The 20,375-nt window shown below is 30.8% G+C and overlaps 3 protein-coding genes across 5 annotated transcripts; 2 read left to right on the top strand and 1 right to left on the bottom strand.

Annotated features, from left to right (window-relative positions):
- Nucleotides 1-312: 312 nt before the first annotated feature.
- On the top strand, nt 313-1,656 carry LOC724199 (early nodulin-75). The gene is made up of 2 exons (XM_016917951.1): nt 313-442; nt 982-1,656. Exons 1-2 carry the CDS (start codon nt 436-438, stop codon nt 1,578-1,580), a joined length of 606 nt encoding a protein of 201 aa, XP_016773440.1. The 5' UTR covers nt 313-435; the 3' UTR covers nt 1,581-1,656.
- A 1,181-nt stretch (nt 1,657-2,837) lies between these two features.
- LOC408607 (SEC23-interacting protein) lies at nt 2,838-19,976 on the top strand. Of its 2 annotated transcripts, none has more exons than XM_003251734.4 (9): nt 2,838-3,211; nt 13,361-13,810; nt 14,186-15,867; nt 15,982-16,467; nt 16,944-17,121; nt 17,199-17,638; nt 17,772-18,135; nt 18,210-18,531; nt 19,026-19,976. In XM_003251734.4, the coding sequence occupies exons 1-9, from the start codon at nt 3,079-3,081 to the stop codon at nt 19,261-19,263; spliced, it is 4,293 nt and encodes a 1,430-aa protein (XP_003251782.2). In that variant the 5' UTR covers nt 2,838-3,078; the 3' UTR covers nt 19,264-19,976. The 2 variants fall into 2 exon arrangements, with proteins under 2 accessions (XP_003251782.2, XP_006571761.2); XM_006571698.3 differs by having other exon boundaries at nt 16,971-17,121.
- On the bottom strand, nt 3,774-13,354 carry LOC100576425. Of its 2 annotated transcripts, none has more exons than XM_006571697.3 (13): nt 12,119-13,354; nt 11,818-11,906; nt 11,662-11,753; nt 11,478-11,600; nt 11,245-11,374; nt 9,750-9,962; nt 7,091-7,191; nt 6,707-6,994; nt 5,839-6,176; nt 5,001-5,160; nt 4,809-4,935; nt 4,344-4,517; nt 3,774-4,095 (listed from the first exon to the last, which is right to left on the bottom strand). In XM_006571697.3, exons 1-13 carry the CDS (start codon nt 12,349-12,351, stop codon nt 3,908-3,910), a joined length of 2,256 nt encoding a protein of 751 aa, XP_006571760.3. In that variant the 5' UTR covers nt 12,352-13,354; the 3' UTR covers nt 3,774-3,907. The 2 variants fall into 2 exon arrangements, with proteins under 2 accessions (XP_006571760.3, XP_026301971.1); XM_026446186.1 differs by having other exon boundaries at nt 3,908-4,095; nt 11,667-11,753; nt 12,119-12,359.
- Nucleotides 19,977-20,375: the final 399 nt, after the last annotated feature.

The following is a 20,375-nucleotide window of genomic DNA, read 5'->3' on the forward strand; positions in this document are numbered from 1 at the left end:
ATAATATTATACGTTAAAAAAAATATAAAATTTAATATTTATAATTAAGTTATATTTCAATTTAATACACAATAAATTTATTACTCTTCATTTGTTGATTTACAAATATATTAGTATATTAACTTATTATTAAAATTTATTTAAAAATAAATAAAAAATATAAAAAAGAATAGTAAAAAATAGAATAGTAAAAAATGAAAAATATTATGATTCACAAATATATGATTCACAATTAATAATTATAAATTGATCATACAATATACAATTTTTTATTTTTTAGCTTATCATAATATGTTAAGAATGATAAATGATTTTATATCTTCTTGATAATCTTTTAAAAAAATTTCTATTAAATATATAAAGGAAGAACAAGAAATAAAATCACAGTAGTGAGGAAAAGAATACAATACGAAATTGTACGTCTTTACATCGAAAATGAAAGGTAAGATAATTCTAACAAATCGTAATAAATTCATATATGATTTTCATACAAGTCATTAACAAAAGAAATAAACATTATATATTCATATACATTTCGCTTTCGCTATAAATAAATAATTCTATTTCTAATTTTTAAAACTATTCTAGTTTTTTAAAAATTTTATTATAAAATTTATATTTATTACAAAAATTTAATCAGTTAAAACATAATGAGAAGATCTTTATTCAATTTTATTCAGGAGGAAAATTAATGATTTTTCTTTATAAAAAAGTAAAAATTTTCTTTCATTTTTAATTATCAATAATTAAAAAAACAAATCTGAAAATGCAATTTTAATATTCTTGATTTTCTTATTTTGTCTTTTGATTTGATCGGAAGAATCATTTCTTAAATTTTTAAACTTATGCATTACGAGACGTACGTTATATTATAATATTTACCTATTTTATGTAAAAATTCTATCGAAATTTGTAATGTTACATTAATTTAATAAATTGCAAAATTTAATATTAACCAAGATTATTTGACATCTATTTCAGTATACGCAGCACTTATAGCAATATTTGCTGCAATTTTGGTGGCTTTCGTTTCCGCCGAAGAACCTAAATGTCCAGAAGTAAATGGAGATGATGCCACTCTACTTCCGAATCCAGATGATTGTTCAACCTTCTATGAATGCGATGAAGGAAAGCCATTCTTATTGGAATGCAGTCCAGGACTTGAATACAATCCTGAACTAAGAGTATGCGATTATCCAAATCCCAATGCAACTTGCAAACATCGTCCTGATCTCGATCCAAACAACCCAAACAATCGACCCTCAAGTCAGCCACCTCAACCTCAACATCATCCTTCATCATCTCCGAAACCGAAACCACCACGTCCTACACCACCACGTCCTACACCACGTCCTACATCGAAACCACCAAAGCCATGCCGTCAACCAAAACCACGTCCACCATGCAAACCAAAGAAACCATGCAAGAAACCTTCCTATGCTTTACCACAATTCTATCCTAGCCCATATTTTTCTCCAATTCTTCCACGGGAATATTATGAAAATTATTATGAAAATGAAGAATATGAAAATGAAGAATATGAAAATGAAGAATACAATTATGATTCAGATGAAGAGTAATCTTGGCACAACTTGTTAATATTATATTGAAATTGAAATTAATCTAAAATATATTAAATGTGTTGATAATATAAAATGTATTAATTATTGTAATAAAAATTATAAAATTGTAAAATTGTAATAAAAATTGCATTTTTTAAATTTAATTTTTATTTTTTGTGTTCATCATTCAACCTTTTCAAATTTACAAGATTCAGTTTTATATTATAATAAAATAAGAAAAAGAAAGATTAAATTAAAAAAACATATTGATTGATACAACTTATTATTTGTTATTAAAATGTTAAATTAAATTTTTTATTGTTAAAATTTATGAGATTAAAAATATTAAAAAATTTAACAGGTTCATTTAATTTCACTGTTGAAAGACATATGATATTATATGTATAATAGATGTATTTTAATTATATACGTACAATATATATAAAAAGTGATACTATATATTATAGTAAAAAGCAAAGAAAAAAATATAATGGAATCTTATCGAATAAATAGAACATATATATTATATATATTTATATATATTATAGTTTATATATATTATATATATTTAAACTTTATCTTACAAATTATCCATTAGATAATGAAATAAGATAGTAGAAAGTTAGATAATAAAATAAAATTAAAAATAAAAATATTAATTCAATGAAGAATCATAGTTTTATTATTTATCAATTAAATTATTAAATGATATTAAATTAAATATGATATAATTTTATTGATGACTTCATGAGATTTCATTTATAAAGTATTTATATATATGTATATTTACTTATGTATATATATTTCGTATATGTATCTTTATGTATATTCTTCTAAAACAATTATAACTAACAATAGATTATCAATATTATTATTGTATTATCACTAATAATTATTTTTATACAATTTTATACTTTTTGTACGCACTTAATTATTATTATTTTAATGTAAAACAAAATTATAATAAATTAATTATATAATTTTATATAATATTCGAAAAAAGAAAATTTTTTACTTTTTTAAAAAATTGAAATCATATTTGAAATTATTTTAAAATTCCCGCGTCGAAGAATAATAAAAATGTTTATCTTTCTAAATAGAAAAAAATATATATTTTTATACTGAATATTATAATGATATTAATATTTCTATTAAATATATAAAAATGAAAAATAAAAGATATTTTATAATTTTCCTTCAGTTAAAGAAAATTAATTTTCAAAGATTAATTCTCTGAAGATAGCCGTATTAAATAACGCATGCGTATATATGTTTCTACAGAGAGCAACAGCATATCTTTAAGTCTTTCAGATATTAATTCCTTAGTTTTGCTTATCTTTCATATGCGACCTCTATTACACATATATGTACTACTTACTTATGTAGACGTGGCGCTATAAAGTATAGGTTAAATGTTTATAGTTTATGGTGAATTGACAGTGTTTTGCAATTTGTAGTTTAGTTATCTTTGGATGGCAGTATTTTTAAGTTGCGTAGTGCCAAAGTCACTACAAATATGAGTGGTGCATCACGTAAAGTGAAAAATCCATTATTATCAGCAGCTGGTGAAGGCTTTCCGTTTGAAAATTATACTGAAAATGCATTTTTGGTGCCTGTTACGCCTGCGACACCTGCGGTACTCCGCGATGGTGAGTCTATTAATGAAGTGCCTGGGTGGGGCTCTTACAGATTCATATTTTCGTAATCTTAACATATGATAAAATATGTGAATAGATATTTATTATAAAACTAATTAATATCACAATTGTGTTTCTTCTTTTATTTTTGATTTTCATGTTACAAATATTATTTGGGTAATTATGTACATTGTTATATGAATATTATTTTTTTTATTAATTTTTTAAAAATCTTTTATAAAAAAAAAATATTTAATAATTCAATATATTTATTTTATTTAAAAATTAAGTTTGTGTTAGATTTAATATTGTATATGATTTTATATAATTAAGAAACCTATTTTATTTTTCATTTTTATAATAATAGAAATAAATATTCAAAATATTTGAAACAGATTTTGTTTTTTTTAAAAATAATTTAAAATATTTTTAATTTACAAATATATAATTTCTTTAACTTAATATTCTTTTATTAACTTTTTTTAACTTTAATTCTTTAACTTAGTATCAATGTTAAGATCATAATATTATATATTTAAATTTTATATTAGATTAAAATTTAATAACAATTTATGTACATTTATTATAGATATATTTTATAACAATATAATTTAATTGTAATAATTATAATATTAACTTCTATAATAATAAACTTTGTATATTCAATGTATATTATTTTAATATACATATTTCAATATTAATAAAGGATTAGAAATTAGTTCTTTCTGATTGTGTAGGTGGTCTAGATCCATATCGTTGTGTATAAGGCAAATCATGACTTTTCCTTTTTCGAACACAGTATATGATTAGAATAACAATTAAAACAATAAGCAACAAAGCTAATAATGCTCCCGTTGTAATAGCTGCAATTTCTGCTTCTGATAAATTGTTCCATGCTGAAAGGATAGATCACATTTTTTTTTATTAAAAAAAATAGAAAATATTTCTGTAATATTTTTTTTTTAAATTAATGAAAACATTAAAATAAATTTGTAATATATATTATTAATAATAAATTTGTATCATTAATATATATATATATTTTTTATTATATGTTTATTTATATATTTGTATATTTGCTTTATATATTTATTTATTGAATAATAAATTATATCAACAAATATTATAATACTAATATAATTACCTGTAACATCTATAATTATAGTGTTATAATTATTTAGTAAATCTATAGCTGTAATTTTGACTGTCTTATCACAACATGTAGCAGAATAATAAAATGTTATGGGATTTCTTGTACCACTAATGAAATCCGTACGTGGATAGATATCATTTAATGATGATATTACACATTTTAAACCTACATAAAAAAGATAAAATTTTTTTATAAACATATTATAAATAAAATTTTTAAAATAAATTGAAAATATAAAATTTATGGTATAAAATATAATGATATAATAATATCATTTTAATAATATTTTTAAAAAGTTTGAGCATAAGTTTATATATATATATATATATATTATAATATTTTAATATATAATATAAGTTATTATATATATAAAAATAAATTCAAGTTTATATTAAATAAATAATAAAGTAACAAGATAATTTCTTATTAATTTATTTATATTGGATTATAAAATACCTGAATCATGATCTTGAATTGTAACATCAACGCTCCAATAAGATTTATAGCATCGATCTTTTTCTAATTTTCCAATACAATTATCATTGAAAGAATATTCAATAGTTGGTTTTATATCATCTGTTAGCTAAATATTGTAACACACTATAATGAAAATTACTGGTTTTTCTGATCGAGTTTTTTAATGATTACCTTTGAAAGTGATCCTTGTACATATAAATATACAGATTTTTCCTTTATTTCAGTACCCGAGATAGATAAGGTGACTGTATTAGCTGTATCTGGTGCAACATTATCGGGTACAATCAAATCTATTGCTACATTGCTCATCTGTCCAGGATAAATCCATACGCTATAATATAAATAATTAGTAAATAATAAATAGAATATTATCACAAAAAAATTGAGATATTGTTAATAATCATATAGTATTAAATAGAAGTATAATCATCGGTTAAGATTAACTGATATTAATGATTTGATATGAATAAAATATGGATAATTTTTAATTGATACACATATAATTAAATTTGATAGATCCTTGATATTGATGTTAATTATATTACTACATATATAATTGATAACTATATATTTTAAGTGTATAAGTTATCAATAGAAAAAGATAAAATTATGTGCATAAAATTCAAATAGAATAAAACTTCTTTTAATAGAACGAAATTTTATTCAATTAATTGAATTAGATTTATCTGAACTTAATAAGATGAATTATTGAATTCCTCATGGATTTCAGTTCATTATTTGTTTCCTGATTAGATTAGATAAATAGAGTTTTTTTTTATTATTGTTTGTATTTTCATGATAAAAATTAATTTTAATTTTCAAGTACATATTATTTCAAAATTTGCAGATATAATTTTAATCTTTATCTATCATATAAAAGATAATAAAAAATGAAAATAATTAAAAATATTTTTTAATTTGGAATAATTTAAAAAAAAAATAATTTTAATCAATATCTGCCCTTTTATTCTAATCCCTTTTATTATAATAATAATATCTAATAACTTACTAGGATGGTTGAATATTGTATAATCTAAAAGGACTGCTCTTTACTCTGAATGCATATCTAACAGGTAAAACGCATTTGTTCATCACATCGAATACTATTCTATGTATAGTTCCGGGAATCACAAGCAAATTGCTATTTCTGTTAACTTCAATCAGCATCTTTTTCTTCTCGATGATGTTTTTACCGACATGGTTTACCAATTCTTCGGACATTTCTTTATTATTCAGAGTTTCGATCATTCTCATCGATATGTTAATATTTTTCTGTATTGGAGTTCTTTTAACGTCGAGGTTTTCAATTACTCCAGTCGAGGGTCTTGTATGAAGATTTTCCTGTTCCTGAATCAACGATATGTTTTATTGTGTGAACATTGTTTTATGATATTTCTAATGTTTGCGATAGGTTAATATTAACTTTTTTAGCGTGAAGACTTCCTAAAATTGAATTCGTAAATATTATTGAATTTTCTTTGATACTAATATGATGATGTAATTTAATAAATAATATGATAATAGATAGAATGATAATAAATAAATATATATATAAATGCGTATATATAAATGTTTACAATTTTTAATTTAGAGATAAAACTTATGAATGAGAAATATTTAAATATGTAAATATGATTTAAAAGGATTATAATTCAATAAAGTCATAAGTTAATTTGAGAATTATATATTTGAAAATACCATTATTCGTTAACTCATATTGTTTTTGCTATCATTAATATTTTTTCATTTATTAAAATCCTTTTACGATATATACATGAAATAGAAATGAAATAAATAAAATACTTACCTTATTTATTATATAATTATAATATTATATGTTATTATTATATTGATTATATCAATTTTAATTTCTTTACCTCCTTTGTTTCCAAAAATTTTTCATTCGATGTAGTAATTACATTTTTGTCAACGTCTACGAAAGTAACGTATTCAACGAAATTAATAAGCATATTTTCAGTTGTAGAGATTATCGATAAATCATTATCGCTAAAATTTTCTTTTCTCGAGCGATTGTTTTCTTTTTGATCTCGCATACGATATGTCAATGATCTTTCTTGAGTTATTTTTTTATTTTCCATCATTTTGAAATTCATCGAAGAATTTGAATTTTGTTGTTTCACCATAATTTTTTCAGAATTAATTTTCTGAAAAAAAAAAATGTTATGCGTTGATACAATTGTTTTTTATGGATAATAATGTTGATACTATTTATTTTTTATTCCAAATTTCATATACACTACCGTTGCTTCATTATTAAATGTCTCCTTATCATTTTCTAAAATACCATCCTTCATCTTAATATTTATACGATAATTTTTAATCGCATCTTCATTGATGTTTTCTACAAACAAGCAATTTCATTATAAGATGGAATACAAATTTTCATATATCCTTTATTTAAATAATTCTAAATAATTTGTTTATATGGGAACTTAAAAATTAGAATTATAGTAATAACATTTTATTCGATATTTAATATTATCAATATTTACTAAATGTTTATATATAAATAAAAATATTTAAAAATAATTTTAAATTATTTTAAAATCCAAGATAAAAATCAAAATAACACACGCATTAAAATTATATACATGATTATCACGATTTAAGGAATAATAAAATATTTATATAAAAAAAACGATTAATTTTATCTAATTTATAAAACATAGTATTTGTTTAATAGATTCTAATTCTTAAGGAATCATTAACATATATAATATAGCGAAATATTAGAAAACAATGTAATATCAAATTATTATCTATTTATTCGTAAAAAATAATCGCATGTTTAACGATTAATCAATTATATCGTTATTTTTTAGTTTTTAACTAACTATGTAAATTATACGTAAACAGATATAAATGTTTCTTTCGTTTGCAATTGTATGATCAAACGATTGAAACAAAAAAAAAAAAAAAAAAAGAAAAAGAGAATACTTCTTATCAAAATTAAAACTTTCAACAAGATAAGATGTTCATCGCCAGTAAACTCGGTCAGTGAGCGTGAATAGAACGGATCTGAAACGTGTCGACAGTTCTCGCATACGAGCGCACACGACACATAAACGCATGCGAAATCGGAAGTAAGATATAAGGTATAATCTGCTTAATAATAGAACTGCGTAGAAATTCGCAATTTCAGCATTTTTCCCAGAAATCTTGTTCTCTCTGTATTCCATTGATCACTATTGTTGACCATTGAACAGAAATCTCCGAGAAAAAAGAAAGAAAAAAAAGGATAAAACTCGTTTTTCTTCCTGAATGCGTCAGCAACCTGCATGTTGGCTGATCAAAGGGCAACTTGTCGTGTCACGTGTTGCATAATATAGTTTGTGCATCTTCGAGCCAGAAACGAAGTCGGTTGTTGGCAGTTGTTGTCAGACAGACGACGCGGCGTGAACAAGTCTCGTACGCGGTACGAACGGTGGAAACGTAAAGCGAACACGACGCTGTTTGCTCGCGATATATGCATTCGTCGAAACGTTTTGGTAATCTTGGATATAGGTAACTCATCTTTGGAATCTTTTTCACACGTTGTTATCGATTGATACTTTTTCTCATTAAAATTATTTAGGTGAACTTTCGATATCGCGAATTGGTATTCACGAGAGATTTGTGAAATAAAATTTTCGATATTTATCGTGTTGTTGTAATAAAGTAAAATGACAGACTTGAACACTTTGTCTGAATCTTCGTGATAATATGTATATGTGTTTCCATGTCAAATAACACGTTTGATGCTTTTTTAATGTGTAATGATAATATTCTAGGATAACGTCTTTGACAGTGAATGATAAAAGTGTTAATGGTTATATCGATTTGATATCAGTTTTGATGAATGTGTTTGTATATATATATATATGTGTGTTGAATATTAGATTAGCTTTCTATGAACAAACGTATTGAATACGAATTCTTTTAAATTTTATAAATACATATCAATCAAGATATTATTTATATGTAAATGATATGCTATACACGGTATTCATGAAATTTGTATTATGTATATTTCGTTTTTTTTTTAAATTCAGTATCTGCTTTAAAGATACGTTTTTATGCACCCGGGAATGACGGGATTGTCCGGAATATTCAATCTTTTTTAATTATAAATTTTCCATTTACATGATATCATCATATATTTATCTGCGACTGAATAATATAATAAATATTTTGGAGTTGTTTGTTATTTGATAGAGAAAATAATTTTTTATATGACTGTTTATCTAATGCATAGTTTTATATTATGTAAATATTCTATCAATATATTTTCTAGATAATATTTTATCATTAAATTTCATTTAATTTTATATTCAAGCTAAAATTTTGTGAATATTATAGAATAATTAATAATAATAACTGTGATGAAAACAATCGATTTTCTTATCTTTAAAGAGAAAAATGATAATTAACTAATTCTTTCTATTAAAATATCGATATTTTGATGAATTATTAAAATATTTATAATTTAAAACAATGGCTATCTATATTTTGATATCAATTATCGATTATGTTTCATACGTAGATTTTATATATATATATATAGTTTAACACTATTCAATACGGTATCATAATTTACAAATCGAAATCGATAATATTGATTTAGTATCATATTACTAATACTTCATAATACTTATTTAACGTATTTCTTGAATTATTTTACGGTTTGACTTCACTTTCATTCTTATCTTTTCCGCATATTATATAAACATGTTACATAAACATTATATTACATATTTCATTCAACGTGTAATAGTTACGTTTGTAAATTTCCTTCGTTCTCTTATTTATTTATTCCTCACATTGTACAAAATACGAAGAATAGTAATATGGGTCAAAAGGGAAAACAACGAAATTCGTCTCGATCAATTCTATTTATCGTTCGTAAAAATTTGTACTCACCTTTCATCTCTGATTCCAGAGAAAGATTTTTCATTTGGTCGCAATTCTCACCGACGAAACCCATCACCGTCAATTGATATTTCGAACCATCCTCCCCTACGAGCTTCAGACGCCACTCGCCAGATGGCGGATTCCGCGTCTCGATTCGCACACCTTCCGCATCGCCCTTACTCGTCCAAGATATGATCGTTCCGTGCCTCGAAACTGTTGTGTCTGTTAATTGGAATACAATAAGCTATTGTGCATATATTCGAATAATTTCGAATGAACGATGAATTCATTATTTTCCCAATGTCGATGACCGGATTGATCAATTCGCTGGTGAAAGAACGTTTGGAAGGAACTAGATGATATCGAACGTCTCGAGTAGTTTGAAAGAGAGAATCGACGATGAATATAAGCGAAACAATCGATGGATTTGTGCGTGCGACGACGTAGTGGACGGATATTTTCTATCTAAAATGAGAATCGTTCAGGTTGATGCAACGAATGCAGACGGGATTCACCGAGACGAGGAAGCGGTCGATACTATTATAAACGTGACCGAATGTATCTGAAAATATGAAAGTGGTTGTAAACGAAGCAAAAGGAAAGAATAATACATTGGGGATTATCTCTCGGTGAAACTGAAGAAACTGTATACCTGGAAAGGTTTGTTTCATTTCGTAAAAGATTTGTGGTGTGTAAGGTACAGTGAAGTAGTGAATTTGCTAGTGAAAGATATTTTTTTGCAAATAATAGAAAAAAAAAAAAAGAAAGAAAGCTAAATAATTTATCGATATGAAACTAAAAAATATTTCAACTTATTTGCGAGGTTCTATTATTAGGCTTAGTCAATATCTAGGTATGTGAATGTATTTATCGTTTTATAATTTCTTTCTAAATGGCGAGAGCGATGAAAATTCGAGAAAATTCGAGAAAATTCGAGAATTCGTCCGCAATCTTAATTATTCTTGTTATAAATTGGAATGAACGAAAAATTGAATAAAATTGTTTAAATTTTATACGTGATTATAAATAATACGCAAAGATAAGATTTCTTTACAGAAATAATTAACAACTTGAAGGTCTTTTCGAAAAATATATTTAAACGTTTCGTTTCGAAAATGGCGTAAAGAGTAAAAAATTTTTACGTGGATATATATTTTTTTTATATTGACCATCACATATAAAATCATGACTATTACATGTACGAAATAACATGCATGTCAACGAACAATGAATACACGAATACAAAAATGTGATTGTGTGATGATTAATCGCCACGTCACCTTCTTACCAGCCATTGAAAATTATTTTTAGTTTACGACACGCGATGAAATTGGCCGTGTTTATAGTGTTAAAACACGTGCATCGAAGTGCAACCTTTGCATTGACGTAAACGGTTTATATATTTCCTTATTTATTTTCCGTTCTTTTTTTTTCCTTTTTTTTTTTTCTTTCCGATTATTGCTCTACTCTAAATTTTAAATATTTTATTAAAAGAGGAACTTACTCATAGGTATTCGAAGCAATGCGTTTGAAACGTTTCCATCGATGTCTATGACGATTCTATGGATCGTGTTGTAGACCGAGAAGTTCATTTGCGTCTGTTCGGTCAAATTGTATTTTTCTGCTATTTTTATCTGGCAAAAGGTCGATCGAGTTCGTGTTAGAACAATGCGCTCCTCGTGCGCGCTTGACACACGAGTATGATTCAAAGTATGTTGATCTGATAATTACACTTACAATATCTCTAATTTTCTTCCCTTTGTTCTTTCCATCGTTTTCCACGTCCAAGTGGAATTCCCCGTTCGCACGATTCCAATTAATTATCGCCTCGGTGATGTTACAATCCAGGTCAAGGTAAATCTAAAAATGTAAAGAGAGAATCACGGATATTATTGAAATAACAATATTAATTGAATCGTACCTGACAATTTCTATGTTGGACGATGCCTGGATTTCGGATTGCATCTGTCCACTCTGTTTTCGACAGAACCTCCGAATGATCTTTCGATCGATCTGAGAACACATTTGAACATTAATACTTTACATCAATTACCCGTATATTTTCCCATTATCTTACCCGTTGCGTCGATGCCATTTGTCCAGAACAGATTAATGTTTTGTACACCGTTCCCATTGTTTTTATCGATCTGCCTTTTGATACAATACCTTTAGAACAAATTGAAATTTTATTTCCTATTCGATATAAATCCAATTATTCGAATTATTCCCAGTATATAATAATCTATCTTTCATATCTCTTTTACACATACATTGCTTGTTACATCACATCGGAATAAATAAGATCCCTCGATACTCAATTTATTCAATTTCTCTTTAACACTTTCCAAAGTTAACACTCTCTCGATCTCCCATCTCACCTGGAGCACTTATCCGTGGAGAAAAAGACATTTTCCTCGGAATCGTTCGATATCCGGAAATCTTGTCGCAGGCCCCGTTCGATCTGCCGTTCATCTTCGAGGCTCGACGATCGTCTCGAAATCGTCCCCCGATTTTCCTTCGAATCCTCGAACGAATCCTCGGCCGAAGCCACGATGCATATCGAGTAGCAGGAAATCAAGGTGAACCAAAAACACGTATAAAACGTTCGCATGTCGTTCGATCGATCTTTCGAGCGCTCGTTGCGGGGAAAGAAGACTCGCCGTGAAAACGAGACAGTTACTTATAAAGTTGCGGGCGTAGCTTAGCGTTTACAAAAAGGGTAAGGTGTCCGCCAATTACGTGGACGATAACACAAAGTAAATCTAGGTGTAAATCGCGGCGTTGTTGCACAATCGCGTGTGTATGTTTGACGCGTGTACACGCGTGTCATGTACAGGATGTGTGTGGGCCGCGTATAGAAATCGGTAATCCGAGATCTGACAGGATGCCAGCCGCGTATCGTGAGAGATACAGGCCATTATCTTTGTCATCGAGGAGGGAAGGGAGAGGGAGTTGCGTTCATTGTATCCTGTTCAATATTGACACACTGTGAATAATCCAGCCGAGATTCCACTAGGGTGTCACGGTTATAATACGTCACGTTACGAGGAAAGAGATCGTGGAGTAGTTTGTGATCTTTAACCTCGTGTCGTCGCGTGATAAACCGAGCCTGTGGTGGATTGCTACACGCTTTCATCACACGCGTCATACGTACGGATTACACTTAGCGGATATTTTCGAGAATTCGGATCTCGTTTATTTATTTTGCTCTTTTTAAGAATCGGTTAAGAACGTGTTTCTGTTCTATTAAACAGATTTTTATTATGGAAGATTAAAGATGACGATAAAATTGTTACGTATATTGTTTGTAATTATGATGTAGTTTCGATAACAGCGATGCGAGGTCACGCGCGTTATTTCTTAAATAAAAAAATATTCGAGAAATTGGATATTTTTAGAAATTGCTCTAATGATCTAATTTGCGCAAGACTCTACTCTAGACTTTCGGCGAAAATAGATGTTGTTGTTTTGTAAAACTTGGCGAGAGAGAGAGAGAGAGAGAGAGAGAGAGAGAGATGTTTGTAATTCATCAATCATAAAAACATCTTGTACATTCCTTGACATCGTTTCTTTTTTTAACAAACTGTACCAAAAAAATTCATCGACATTTTTGTTTTCAGACGCTGAATCGAACAACTTCGTAGAACAGGAGCCGACCAATTTGCGCAATTCGGAAACTTTAACGGCAGTGCCCACGGACACGGATACGGAATTCACGCCGATCCCCTTGCATCCCGAGGAGAGCAAGAATCCAACGTGCCAGCCGACGAAGCAGGGTTACCTGACTTCGATCCTTTCCTCTTTGCCGAATTTATCCTTGTCGTCGATCACAGGCGACGGTTCCGGGACGGTTCAGGGAGCGGAGAGCGTACAAAATACGAAGGCCCCTTTGCACGATCGCCATGACTCGTTGAGGGACACATCACCGCCTGTGATCGCCAATTTTCACGATTCCCGGCGCGCAAATTTCACGGGATTCGCCGAGGTTAATCCCGGAAGTGGTGGAAGCTTGCAGCTGCCAGCCCCGCCACAGTCGACGGTGCCGCCTACGCTTCCTTCCACGACGAATGGTAAATTGTTTAGATCTGTTAACGAGAAAATAAACAGATTGTGAAATCCGACCATCATCGTATTAATCTTAAAAAAGAGATAAGAAAAATTGGAATAGAGAATTTTTTTTGTGTTTATATTGCGAATAATATTTTGCACGAGTTACTTCGTATTCGTGGTCGTTAATTATTACGAAAAAAATAATATATTTGTACGTTTTTTTTTTTATTTTATCATCGTTGATAAAATATGTAAAAAAAGTGGAAAGTCTTTAGAATGTATATCGGTACGAAAAAGTAAACTCCTTTAACGAAAATTCTCAAGTATCAAAGATCGTAAAATAAACGAGTTAATTCGACGGAATAATTCAACTTTGCCCTCTTCTTTCCTTTCAGGTCCGGTATCGTATCGTTTGGGCAATCAGAGACGCCTCAAGTACGCACCACCGCCCGATTTAACGTCGAAACAATATTCCTCGCCCGTGACTCAACCCCTTCTCGCACCCCATAACCCGATCTCGACACCGAATATATTTAATCCAAACGAGTCCGTTGGAACGATCCCAAGTTGCCAACAACCCGTCGAACCATCGATCTCTACGAATTCACCCTCTTTGCAACGCTCCACACCAGAGTACTTATCCCAGGCTAACTCTTTGCAAGAGTCGTTTAGATCTAGTCCGGTCGCGATATCTGGTGTTGCTTATAACTCGACAGCTAACACATCGAGAAGCGTCACCCCTCAGAATCAAAATTCGAATTTAGGTGTTCCCGCCACCGCTCAACCGATCCCTCACCAAGTTGCGGAACCGGCCACGCCGCAGAATACTCCAGCCAACGTTAATTATTTCGGCTACGATACTTACGGGAGGGGAGATTTCCCCCCGAGGGCGGTCGAGAACCCGGAGAGGGGAGGAGCGCCGGGGAAGAACAGGATAGAGGCATCGTTGCAGATCCCGAAAGAGGAGGGTACAGCGAAATCTGTGGGCGTTGAAGCGAAGCCTAGCGTAACCTTCGCCCCTGTGTCCGCGGTTCAAGTCACGGAAAAGTTGGAACACTTGCTCGCCGAGCGTGAGGAAGAGAAAGAAGAAGTACAAGAAGAAGAAGACCCGTCTCCCTGCGACGAAACGAAAATCGAGGATGTGACGGAGCGTCGGCCCGTTTCAAATTACGACGATGCAAAGTTGATCGGCGTCGAGGGAACGCTGAACGATTTATCGAGGCCCGACGATTTATCGAGCAATGTGTTTTCAAGAAAACAGGGTCCACAGATAACGCATTCAACGATAATAACTCGCCAAGAGGCGCGACAACAAGGAAAGTTCAATGGAACGCGCCAGAGTCATGGTGCATCAACGAACGTGCGAACCGCGCAACAACAATATTATCAGCCGCAACCTTTCCTCCCATCGAGCGCCGGCTTCTTTGCGGAAGTGCCAGATCATCGGGGATCATCGAATCTGACTTACATCCCTGCAACCGAGCCCCCGCCTCCCACCAATACCGATCCCTCGAGGATCGTCACGCAACCGGCGAGCTCGTTCTTCAACAAGCCGGAGAGTAGCGCCTCGTTCCCCGTTTTCCAGTACAAGGAAAGTACAGCGAATGCCCGCCAATTAGACGTGGCCGCCTCGAGAAACGATTCGGTTGTTGCAGCGGCGTGCAACAACCCGATCGATCCCACGTTCGCCCACGATCCTCAAGTATCTCGATCCTCGTGGGATACCAATCAGATCTCGGAGATTGTGATTGCAACATGTAACGCGGCTGCCCAATCGGCTGGCCAACAACCTTTGTTCTACAATCCCGCTCAATTCCAAGACGAACTGCCGAAACAAATACCGACGTACGCGCAACCGGCAACGGCCACGAGTCAACGTTATTTCGATAATTTTACCGGATCGACGCATACGTCCGATATAACGAGCGGGATCGGGAATTTTGAATTTCCCACCCCGCCTTCTATGACCGTGCTCGAGCCCACGGGTTCGGCTACGTTAAATCCTGTCCAGATGTCAATTAATCCGCTGAGCGGACGCGCCGTTACGGACGGTGTGCCTCCAAGTTTCCAGAATTTGGTAAATATACCATGGATCTGTAAATATTTCTATTTTCTTTTCTAGTTTATCCCGTTCGTTTATTTATTTGTATTCGTCTTCTTGTTTTACCTTTGTTTTCTTTCTTTTCTTCAGGCCGCCGGTTCCTCGGATAAACGCATGCAGTACAGAGGGGTGTATCACCATTGGTTTTATCGGAAGAAAGTGGAGCACAAAGTGTTATGGGTTCCGTTCTCTATGCAAGACAGTTTGCGCCTGGAGGGGGTTCATAATTCCACGGAGATTACCCCTGAAACGACAGTGGCCACGGATGGAGGTCGTTACGACGTTGACATTTTACGACGTCAGAGATCTCCCGTTTATTGGAGCGGAGAATCGACGGAGGTGAGGCGATGCTCGTGGTTCTTCAAAGGGCCCACTGAATCGAGATACGTTCCTTACGACGAGAACACCGCTTGTAAACTCGAGGAAGAGTATAAACAAGCGTGCCTGCTCAACAATTGGAATCGAAGGATCGATTTGAACAATGGGGAATACATCATCTTCCACAGTGCCTCTGTTCAGGTCCATTATTTGACGGCTGCCTCACCGGAATTGGCTGCTTCGTGGGGAAATACCGCGGTAAATAATATATTTTATTTAATTTTTTATTACTTCCTTATTAATTTCCATCTTTATTGCTAGTTTTTTCAAATATCAATTATTATTAACACAAAAAAAAGTATGTAAAATGCTTAAGATTTATTTTAACTTAAGAAGTGAGATAAAAGAATATCTTTTTTTTAATAATATATATATATAATTGATTAATTTTTCCATTATCTTAAACTGTTTTATATTTGATGTATTTAATATTTTTAATTCAGTCTTATCTTATGCAATTTAAGTATTGCATTATATTTTTTATTTTTTTACCTAATATATGTATATTCATTTCATAAAATTGTATGTTTGGTCATTTTGTTGAATTTTTATTTTCAAACTTATTTTTCTGCATTGCTTTTTCTTTTGCGTTAAATCACACAATTTTTTTCTATTTATTTTTATCATTATGCACAAATGATTCTGTTAGAAATGTTCAATCGCAATTTGTACAGGGCTCAGAGGACAGTACATATTTACAGGGTGCTGGTAGTAGACCTAGGGAGATAAAAAGAGGTCTTAACGAGTTCCACATCGAAGATGGCGAGCCCGAGAAAATAGATCACGTTCTGTTCCTCGTCCACGGCATTGGTAGCGTCTGCGATTTGAAATTTCGAACTGTGGAAGAAGTCGGTACGTTTAATTGATTACTTTCACCAAGTTATCATACAAAATCTTGTGTTATATGCGTAACATTTTCGTGTTTACAGTTGACGAATTTCGAAGTATTTCGTTGCAATTGGTACAATCTCATTATCGAACGGCCAGTGAGCAGAGAGTTGTAAATAGGATAGAAGTTTTACCAATCTCGTGGCATACAACGCTCCATTCCGACACTGGTATCGATAAGAAGTTACAAGCTATCACCTTGGATAGTATATCGAAATTACGACACTTCACCAACGACACGTTGCTCGACATACTTTTTTATACCAGCCCTGTGTATTGTCAAACTATTATCACAACGGTTGGAAATGAATTGAACAGGCTGTATGCTCTTTTCAAGAAACGAAATCCAGATTTCGACGGTGGAATTTACCTTGGCGGCCATTCTTTGGGCAGCTTAATTTTGTTTGATCTTCTGTGTCATCAGAAACCATTGTCGGATGATAAATCCAGTGAGAATGATAGCGAATCTAACGAGGAACAGGTGATTAAATCACGTTTAACCAATTATGAAAGAGATGTGTATAAAGGAAAATTCGAGATGATTTTTAATAAATTTTATTTCCAACTTAAAAATGATCTAAAACATTAAAACAATCGTGTTTTTTTTCTTTCAGAAACAAGAAGATGTCGATTCTTCTGAACTACCCAATAGTGTCTTAAAACGACGTCTCAGTAAAAAAATAAGCTACGTAATAGGCGCCGCTGGGACTGGTCAGCCTTACATACATTACACGCAATTACATTTTCACCCACGTGCCTTTTTCGCCTTTGGTAGCCCGATTGGTATGTTCGTGACAGTTCGAGGCATCGATATGCTGGGAGAGGACTTTGCATTGCCAACGTGTCCTGCTTTCTTCAATATATTCCACCCCTTCGATCCTGTAGCTTACAGGATCGAGGCGCTCATTAATCCGGATGCTCCTAAATATCGACCAATGTTGATCCCTCACCACAAAGGACGGAAAAGAATGCATTTGGGTAAGGGGCGTTTCCAATTATCCTCGAATTACAATTAAAAGAAATTATGTTGACGGGTTGTGCATTTTGCGTAGAATTGAAAGAAACAATGGCGCGTGTCGGCGCGGATCTGAAACAGAAGTTGCTCGATTCCGTGAGAAATACATGGAACTCCGTTTATCAATTGGCGTTGTTTCACAAACCGGATAACAGTACGCTCGAGCGTGAAATTGATAAAGTTATGGAAGAACAATTGCATCAAACCGTTCCGGAACATCAGGCCAACGACGACACCGGTGTTGAACTTAAAGTGGGCAAATTGAATAATGGGCGAAGAATAGATTACGTTCTCCAGGAAGCTCCGTTCGAATACATTAACGAGTATATTTTTGCTTTGACGAGTCACGTTTGTTATTGGTTAGTATAATTAATAGTATATAGTTAGTTTCTAAATCCAGATAATAAAATTCCACAAACTAATATTTTAATAATAATTTAAAATAATTTTATATTATATCATTGATCCCACAAATCAATATTTTAAATTAAACTATTTAAATTTTTAATTTTTTATAACTTATTTAAATAAAATAAAGTTTTAAAAATATTAAATTTAAAGGAATTCAATGTATTAATAATACAAAATATTCAATTCCATTTTTAATTTTAAACATCACAAAAATTTAAATAAAATAAAGTTTTAAAAATATTAAATTTAAAGGAATTCAATGTATTAATAATAGAAAATATTCAATTAAAATTCCATTTTTATAATGTAGTATAGTTATATTAACTGTACTATAATAGTAGAAACGTTGTTCAATACGAATGAATCATATGTACACAATTATCGATAAAGATAAGTTTCAATCAATTAAAATATCTTCAAAAATGTGTCTATTTTTGTTCAGGGAGTCCGAGGACACCATGCTGTTGATTTTAAAGGAAATATATGGCTCAACTGGTATCCAAACGGATGCTCAACTTCCAGCATTATCGTTGCAAGTGTGCCCGACGCCAAATTCTTCTACAGTGTACGAGACGGATGGTCTATTGCATAATCCTATTATGGGAATAGATCCTACCGCGCCTGTATCCGAGAAACTTGTTGGTCCGCCGCCTAAAAGTGGATTTGTCAAAAAATCATGATCGAAACGGAATCGTTTTAACTTCCTTGAAAAGTTTCACGACAATGAAGGACAAGATGTTGTCATGAATCATATAATTGCTGCCGATCAGGTTGATGCGGGCATTGTACCTGATGTTAACGCGAGTTCAACAAATTTTAATTATTGAAAATCAAAAAATATTCTGCAAGAGAGTTTGGGGATCCGGGATTGTTATCGAATCTGCCGAAACATTCTAAAATATTACCCAAGTGGATTGTTTCCTCGTATCTTCTCAAATTCACCGTCGGCCTACGCAACAACAACGTTCAAGCACTGAAAAAGTAATTAAAAAAAAAAAATTATTAAGAAAAAGAAAAAAAATAATAATTAAAGTAAAAATCGTAAACAATTTAATCCTTAGATGTGATATAAAAATTATACATATAGTCGAACTATTCGCAATATCGTCATTTCGGCAAATTAAAAATGTTATAAATATTCATTAAAAATTTAGGGATATTGATATATTGGAGAAGCGAACGAAAGTGAGACTTTGTAATACAAAAAAGAAAAAAAAAATATGTTATAAAGATTAATCATATTGTTTATTGTAAATATACATGATTATATAAGTGGATATAAAGTAAATATATAGAATATATGAAGTTTTTCAAAATATGCTTGCATCTTATGAGAATTCATTCGATTCTCATCTCATGCAAGAATTTTAATAAAAAAAAAAACCCTATTCTTTTACTTGGCAAATTCTTCTGTATCTCATACCTTATTCCCCTTATGCGCTCTTTTATGCCGTTCATTTATTTTTGACCGATTAATTTGTTAATTTTATTAATTTAATCTCTGAAAATATTTTTTATTTTAAATTGGTCTTGGGAATTTTTAAAAAAAATGAATTTGATTACTTTATTATTATTATTATTATTATTATTATTATTATTATTATTATTATTATTATGGTGTGTCGTTGATAATTTTAATAAATAAATAATAATATTTATATCAATATTCAAAGAATAAATTTATTATTTAAGAAAAGAAAAGAATATGATTACGATAAACGTAAATATAGAATCTCAAAAATTCAAGGATCATCGCGATCAAGAAAAACGCTATCCTTTTCTTGTCTCTTTC

Source organism: Apis mellifera, linkage group LG1, assembly GCF_003254395.2.
Source record: "Apis mellifera strain DH4 linkage group LG1, Amel_HAv3.1, whole genome shotgun sequence".
In the NCBI taxonomy this organism is placed as follows: domain Eukaryota; kingdom Metazoa; phylum Arthropoda; class Insecta; order Hymenoptera; family Apidae; genus Apis; species Apis mellifera.